This window comes from the organism of the source record quoted next, unplaced genomic scaffold (assembly GCF_019419815.1).
Source record: "Pyrus x bretschneideri cultivar Hongxiangsu unplaced genomic scaffold, Pyrus_bretschneideri_v1 Contig3, whole genome shotgun sequence".
In the NCBI taxonomy this organism is placed as follows: Eukaryota; Viridiplantae; Streptophyta; class Magnoliopsida; order Rosales; family Rosaceae; genus Pyrus; species Pyrus x bretschneideri.
This window is the reverse complement of record NW_025999612.1, coordinates 3,589,268-3,596,861: the sequence shown is the minus strand read 5'-3', so window position 1 is coordinate 3,596,861 and position 7,594 is coordinate 3,589,268. Positions and strand designations below refer to the sequence as shown.

General features: G+C 38.2%; 1 protein-coding gene across 1 annotated transcript; it reads left to right on the top strand.

The window, feature by feature from the left end:
- Positions 1–269: 269 nt before the first annotated feature.
- Positions 270–7,072, top strand: LOC103963883 (beta-adaptin-like protein B). Its single transcript, XM_009376762.3, has 15 exons — positions 270–431; positions 1,061–1,258; positions 1,921–2,034; positions 2,200–2,450; positions 2,585–2,720; positions 2,834–3,013; positions 3,145–3,237; positions 3,346–3,557; positions 3,654–3,717; positions 3,854–4,033; positions 4,332–4,424; positions 4,801–5,222; positions 5,521–5,710; positions 5,790–5,993; positions 6,545–7,072. The coding sequence occupies exons 1-15, from the start codon at positions 345–347 to the stop codon at positions 6,842–6,844; spliced, it is 2,724 nt and encodes a 907-aa protein (XP_009375037.2). The 5' UTR covers positions 270–344; the 3' UTR covers positions 6,845–7,072.
- Positions 7,073–7,594: the final 522 nt, after the last annotated feature.

The window sequence follows — 7,594 nt, the reverse complement described above, 5'->3', positions numbered from 1 at the left end:
TTACCATTTCATAATTCTAAAATCTTTTAAAGTACTTTCCAATTTTAATTTGACTATACCCTTACAGTAAAGCAAATTTCAGTTAAAACAAAATAGCAAACGGTGTCGTAGGATAGTTTGGAGGAGAATAATATTGTCTTGTAATTAAAAAACCGGCCGGTTTAGCTCAGTTCTCCCACCGGCTCGGATTTAACACAAGTAATTTTTCATCGGTTTTTTCTTTTGTTCTTGTTCTTCTTTTGCTGTCGTCGTCTCTTAGACGAGCATTTTGGTCTGAGGCATTGAGTTGCAGGCGGAGAGAAAAAGAAGAGAGAGAGGAGAGGAGACGACTCCGGAGCAAAGAGATGAGCGGGCACGACTCCAAGTACTTCTCCACCACCAAGAAGGGCGAAATCCCTGAGCTCAAAGAGGAGCTCAATTCTCAATACAAGGTCCCCCCCCTCTCTCTCCTCTTTCTCTCTCTACAATCATATGTGCATATTCAAATTGATCTGTGATCTGCTTGTATTAGGTTTTCGATTCTTTGTTACGGCGTTTCGTTGCCAATCTTAGATTGATTTTAAGCAGATCTGTTAGTTTGCGATTTGAGTTGTTGCTTAAATTGCTGTTCGATTTCTTCGAGTTTCGTTACTTGCGACCTTAGGGTTCTGGAATTGTGCGGATCCGATACGGAATGTGTGTGTGTCACTTGTCATGAGGTTTGTGTTCTGTTTGGTGCTGGAGAAACTGATGGAAATGAAAACGAAAATGAAAACTTGCTCTTTTTGTTTGAATGCAATTCCATTTGTTATCTGATAATAGTAAAAATCGGAGCGTTTTCTCGTGGTGCAGTGAATTGTAGTTTTACATGATAAATTTACATTTCTGATATCGGCATAGTTTATGAGTTCATTCCTGTTATTTGTTTGATTCCCTATCACAATGACCACGACCGCTCGTTGCACCATCATATTTGATCTTTTCATTATAATCTTGGGTCTTTGTTTCGGCTCCAAGTTATGTTTCTGGTGTGCTTTATCGGAAACGTTGAGAACGTAATCGTCTTTTATGCGTGGTACAGGATAAGAGAAAAGATGCGGTCAAGAAGGTGATCGCCGCAATGACTGTTGGGAAGGATGTTTCGTCACTTTTCACAGATGTAGTGAATTGCATGCAAACAGAAAACTTGGAGCTGAAGAAGCTTGTCTATTTGTATCTAATAAATTATGCTAAAAGCCAGCCTGATCTAGCAATACTTGCGGTGAATACATTTGTCAAGGTAAAACTGCTATGAAATCTTCAGTGTCTTACAGTTCATGCAGTTATTTTTGGTGTAAATCTTGATTTCAAAATCTGTCCCAACATGTTGGTTGCTGATTTTGAAATTTATATCTTCTCATAGTTTTGGAGTACCACACATTTCCATGTAATCGGGTTAGGTCAATTCAGACATTTTACAGATGACTTGTATGCTTGTAATTAGGGGAGAAGAAAAGACAGGTGTAATATAGCCATTTGATTATAAGTTAACGGGCAAAGCATATGTGATAGATGCTGAAATTGCAAGGAGTCAAGGTTGTACATTAATAATTCAAACGTATAGGTCTTGTAAAGAAGAGAATGTTATCATGCTAAAGCAAGTAGAAATTTGATTTTTCACTCCATATTTAAGTTTCAAGTCAGTAATATAATTTCTTTTTTCTTTACCCCCTTTGGTTCAGTTAATTTTCCGTCTTTATAATTGACAAAGCGATGTTCCAAATATGATCTTGAGGACAGCCAAATTGGTAATATGGCATTTCCAAAGGATATAGGAACACACCCTTTTTTTTTCTTTTTGGAAAGGATGAGCTTAATTCCTATTTGTGTTAAAAATGAAGAAAGCATATATTTAATGATTTTTTGTTCTAATTGCCTTGTTTTGCGTGATCAATTATGCAGGATTCACAGGACCCAAATCCTTTGATTCGTGCATTAGCCGTCCGGACAATGGGTTGCATTCGTGTTGATAAAATTACAGAATATCTATGTGATCCCCTTCAGAGATGTCTCAAGGTTGATTTTTAGTGCTTATACATTTTTGCATACTTGCTTGTCGGAACTTAGTCTTAAGTTTGTTAATATTTGCAGCTTCGGTTGTTTACTTTTCAACATGTTGTAAAGTATTTTCTTGGCTTGTGTCTTGTTATCTGTTTCTTAGTTTTCTATACTTCATGACAGGATGATGATCCTTATGTGCGGAAGACAGCAGCCATATGTGTGGCCAAACTTTATGACATAAATGCAGAGTTAGTTGAGGATAGGGGTTTTCTGGAATCCCTCAAGGATTTGATATCTGATAATAATCCTATGGTTGTAGCAAATGCTGTGGCTGCTTTAGCCGAAATTCAAGAGAATAGTAATAGACCCATCTTTGAGATCACTAGTCACACTCTGTCAAAGCTCCTTACCGCCTTAAATGAATGTACAGAGTATGTTTACTTTTAGTAGTGCCGACTTCAATTATTTTTATGTACTGAATACTATTTATGCGGCTAGATCATGTTAGCTTCTTGTTAAAATCCTTTTTATTTGTTTATCTAACTTGCTTATGATAAGTGTTCAGGTGGGGTCAAGTTTTCATATTGGATGCTCTTTCTAAATACAAGGCAGCAGACGCTCGTGAAGCTGAAAATATAGTAGAGCGAGTTACACCACGATTACAACATGCTAACTGTGCGGTTGTACTTTCAGCTGTTAAGGTGGGGATTCCATTTTCTAATGTTCTGAATCATTATGTTGTTGTTAATGCTTTCAGTTATCATCATTGGTAACCTCTGTAATTGTTTTGCCTTTTCCATATTTTTACTTGCAGATGATCCTCCAACAAATGGAACTTATAACTAGTACTGATGTCGTCAGAAATCTTTGCAAAAAGATGGCTCCTCCACTCGTGACACTACTATCTGCTGAGCCTGAGATACAATATGTTGCATTGAGAAACATCAACCTTATAGTGCAGAGACGACCCACAATCCTCGCTCATGAAATTAAGGTAAATAAAAATTAGTTTTAGTGTAGAGTCTTGTTGTTTGATCCACTTTAACAAGGAGTTGATACTTGTTATCAACTATGTAGCCGAATCGTAAGCAAGGCAAGCTCCCATAACGCTCGATTCTTTTATAGGTGTTCTTCTGCAAGTACAATGATCCAATTTATGTAAAGATGGAAAAGTTAGAAATCATGATAAAGCTTGCTTCAGACCGAAATATAGACCAGGTATGTAGATCTTGCCAGGAGTTACTTTTTCATATTAGACTTTAATGGTTGAAAGTTGTCACCTCTCAAAGTGGAGTTAAAATCATGCTTGCTCCAACATTTCTGCAGGTTTTGTTGGAGTTTAAAGAGTATGCTACCGAAGTAGATGTGGATTTTGTCCGAAAAGCTGTCCGTGCCATTGGTCGCTGTGCCATCAAATTAGAAAGAGCAGCTGAGCGGTGCATTACTGTTTTACTGGAGCTTATTAAGATCAAAGTAAATTATGTAGTTCAAGAGGCCATTATTGTCATCAAAGATATATTTAGAAGATATCCAAATACGTAAGTTATGGGCTTTCATTTTTTTGAATTTTGAATTTTGTTGATGAAGGAATCTTCCCTTACAAACTTTGTAATGGATTGCTATCTTGATTACAGCTATGAGTCCATTATTGCAACTCTGTGTGAAAGCCTTGACACTTTAGATGAACCAGAAGCCAAGGTACTCAAGTATCCCTGGCTTAAGATTTATGTTTTTTCTTTTTGCTTTGCTATAAAATATTTCACTGCTTAAGCCTTCTGATTTGTACTTCATGTTTCCATGCTCATGTTCTTTCTCACTTTTTCTTCCCCAAAAGGCATCCATGATCTGGATAATTGGTGAATATGCGGAACGAATTGACAATGCTGATGAGCTACTTGAAAGTTTTCTGGAAAGTTTCCCTGAAGAGCCTGCTCATGTCCAATTGCAATTGCTGACTGCAACTGTTAAACTCTTTCTTAAGAAGCCAACTGAAGGACCACAGCAGATGATACAGGTTCTCCTTTTGTACTATTCATGCATAGTTATCCTCTCTAGCTTCTGTTCTCCTTCTTTTACCATAAATGACATATTAGAATGCAGAATACCATCATTAAAGCAGCCATTGTTCTGATTTCGTTGTTCTAATATAATGTAGTACCTAAGAGGCGACACTCTTTTTTACTATGAATGCGAATGTCTAAGGGTTATATGTTTATTCACTTCTAAAGTATTTCCTTGCGTACTTGGGCCATAGTTGTATTTTCTAGATACTATCCAAGTAAAATTCTCACTGTATAGATCCATATTTGCAGGTTGTTTTAAATAATGCTACTGTGGAAACAGACAATCCTGATTTGCGAGATCGGGCCTACATATATTGGCGTCTTCTATCAACTGACCCAGAGGTGGGTTTGGCCAAAATGATTTTCCATTTCTTTCTCAATATAAAAACCAATCTTTTTTTCCCTCTCTCCCCCTTAGTTGATATATAATATTTTGTTTCTCTGTCAATCCAATGGTTAATGCGTGCCCCTTTTCTTTTACATGTATAACCACAAATCTATTTTTACGCTTTTGTTTTCTTTGGGGGGACAGGTTGGGGTTAGAAATCTATTTTAGGTGAAGATTACTACTGGTTGCCATTATTGTGCTCATGTATATTCCACTCGAGTACAATGGCTTGCTGTGAACCCTTTGCAAAACCATAGTTTGACAATTTAGAATAGCATATCCTTGTACGGTTATGGTATTGAGCTCATGGGAATGCTTCTTATCTCACAGGCAGCCAAGGATGTGGTGTTAGCTGAGAAGCCAGTGATCAGTGATGATTCAAACCTGATTGATCCATCTCTTCTTGATGAGCTTCTTGCTAACATTGCTACGTTATCCTCTGTGTATCACAAGCCTCCAGAAGCATTTGTTACCCGTGTGAAGACCACAGCCCAAAGAACTGAAGATGAGGACTATGGTAGCGAAACAGGAAATTCTGAATCACCTGCTCATGTTGCTGATAGTTCTGCATCCCCAACCGGCTCTAGTTCAGGTGTTCCATATGCTGCATCTAGACAACCTGCACCAGTTTCACCTGCACGTGTGCCTGCACCTGCACCTCCACCTGCTCCAGTGCCAGATTTACTTGGTGACCTGATGGGCCTGGAAAATAGTGCTATTGTCCCTGTGGATCAGCCTGCTTCTCCTGCTGGGTAAGTATAATGGAAGTTGCATAGTGGTCTTATTTGTGTGGTGGATACTTTGTCATGTGGAGTGGACTGACCCCGCTGGCTGTGTGTGATTTGGTTTCCATTTTTTTGTGAGCATTAGTCTTTTTCTGTGGGTATGAGCTCACGCCAAAAAAAAAAAAAAAAAAAAGAAAAACTCCTTTTATATGAACTGTTTGATAAAGTGAATCCCGTGTTTAATTTAGATGCTGCAAATAGTCGTTGTTCAATGTTGGTGTAAGTATCAAAAGAACCTTATTGAATTTTCTGGCCTTGTTTGCAGACCTCCGTTGCCTGTCGTGCTACCAGCATCAACTGGTCAAGGTTTACAAATCAGTGCTCAGTTGACACGTAGGGAAGGGCAAATATTTTACAGTTTATTGTTCGAGAACAACACACAGATTCCGCTGGACGGGTTCATGATTCAGTTCAACAAAAATACATTTGGCCTTGCAGCTGCTGGACCCCTTCAGGTAGTTATTAAACATGTAAATTGAGTGAGATTTCTTCCCAAACAAAAATTTATAATACAAATACCTTGATCCCCATTAGGTTCCACAATTGCAACCTGGGACATCTGCGGGGACTCTCTTGCCTATGGTTACATTCCAGAATATGTCTCAAGGTCCTCCAAGCTCACTATTGCAGGTTGCTGTGAAAAACACTCAACAACCAGTCTGGTACTTTAACGATAAAATCTCATTGCATGTCTTCTTTACTGATGATGGAAGAATGGAGCGTGCAAATTTTCTTGAGGTAAAATCATCTTGCACCTTCTGTTTTCTTTCAACTTTTAGTGTAGGGTCATTTGCATCTTCGCCTAGTAGATATCAGACCCCACATCAAGCTGAAAATTTATGTTGCCTTTTTAAAGTTTATTGACTATTTGATTCAAGTATATATTTAAACAATGGCGTAGTTCGGTTAGACATGGAAAGGGGCTAGGTTGGGAGGTGATACAACAATGGACACCTAGCATTCCATTAGGGTCATTACTACAGCAATGCTGTGGTCATGTGGTTCTTTGCTATATTTCCTTTTTGTTAAAGAGAAGGATTAGGTTAGAATGAAGGTGAAGTGGGTCAAAATGTGGGTTGTAAATTAAAATTTGGAATATTTTAGCACAAAGTTTTGCTACAGAAGTTAAAATGGGGGTAAAAATACCGGAAAGCAGTGTAGTCTGGAACTTATTGATACAAAATTTCTGATCATTTACTGCCAGTTAAAACACTGATGCCCGTGTAGTCTGGAACTAAACGAGTCTTGATTGTAGCATTTTAAAACACTGATGCTTATCCCCATTACAGACGTGGAGGTCTCTTCCGGATACAAATGAGATTACAAAGGACTTCCCTGGAATTGTGTTGAGCAATGTTGAAGTGACTCTGGACCGCCTGGCCGCTACAAACATGTTCTTTATTGCGAAGCGCAAACATGCCAATCAGGACGTGTTCTATTTCTCTGCAAAAATCCCTCGAGGAATACCATTCTTGATTGAACTCACCACAGTCGTGAATAACCCCGGGGTCAAGATTGCGATCAAGACTCCAAGCCCGGAGACAGCACCTCTTTTCTTTGAAGCCATGGAGACTCTCCTCAAGGATTGATTCTGTTTATATGTTTAAAATTTGTGAATCTCTTATATTTTTTTGTGTGTTGGTTTTTGTAAACTCAGCAGTGGCTATCGAGTTTTTCTTCTTTTTTTTTTGTTGATCTTTCTGCCATTCTTTGTACTTTTCCTTCATTGCCACTTGAATTGACCTTACATTGTTCAAACTTTTGAGGTTTTATATATTTCAATACACCGGTTTTGAACTCGGTGTGTAATTGTTATATTCTTCACCGTAAGTTTGATGGTTCAATTTGCATTTGCGTATAGAATGTATTTTCCGTTCCTTGTTAAAAATGTCAGCGACAATTGCCCCGTTCATGGATGACTTTGCATCGTTATTACAGGACTCTATTTACATCAACGGTTGAAAATCACCCATGCCGGTGGCAGATTGTGGCAAGCACGCCTAAAATTATTGCTGTAGAAACCTGGATTTCCAGTTTCTGTATAATTTCTCATCAACCAATACCGTATTTCCATTAATATTCTATCCGCCGGGTTGATTTGATGGAACCCTTCAAAGTTTAAAACATAAAAATTGGTTGAGCCCAATAGTTTCCTTCTTAATCAAGCTGTATTATCATCAATTTTCTTCCCGTAATCTTCATACGGCCTAATTTGAGTTTGAGGAACGACCAGATGCAGACAAAAAACGGAAAATGAAAAGGCTGACGTTATTCACACATTCTCGGGCCAAATATGCGAGTACAAATGTTTTAAAAGGTATTGATTTTGCAGTTCGTCA

Excerpts from the sequence above, each read along its gene's own strand:
- LOC103963883 (XM_009376762.3), top strand. The coding sequence starts at position 345 with ATGAGCGGGCACGACTCCAAGTACTTCTCCACCACCAAGAAGGGCGAA. Across the intron at positions 2,035-2,199 it reads CCCTTCAGAGATGTCTCAAG|GATGATGATCCTTATGTGCG; the intron begins GTTGATTTTTAG and ends ACTTCATGACAG. Across the intron at positions 4,425-4,800 it reads TTCTATCAACTGACCCAGAG|GCAGCCAAGGATGTGGTGTT; the intron begins GTGGGTTTGGCC and ends CTTATCTCACAG.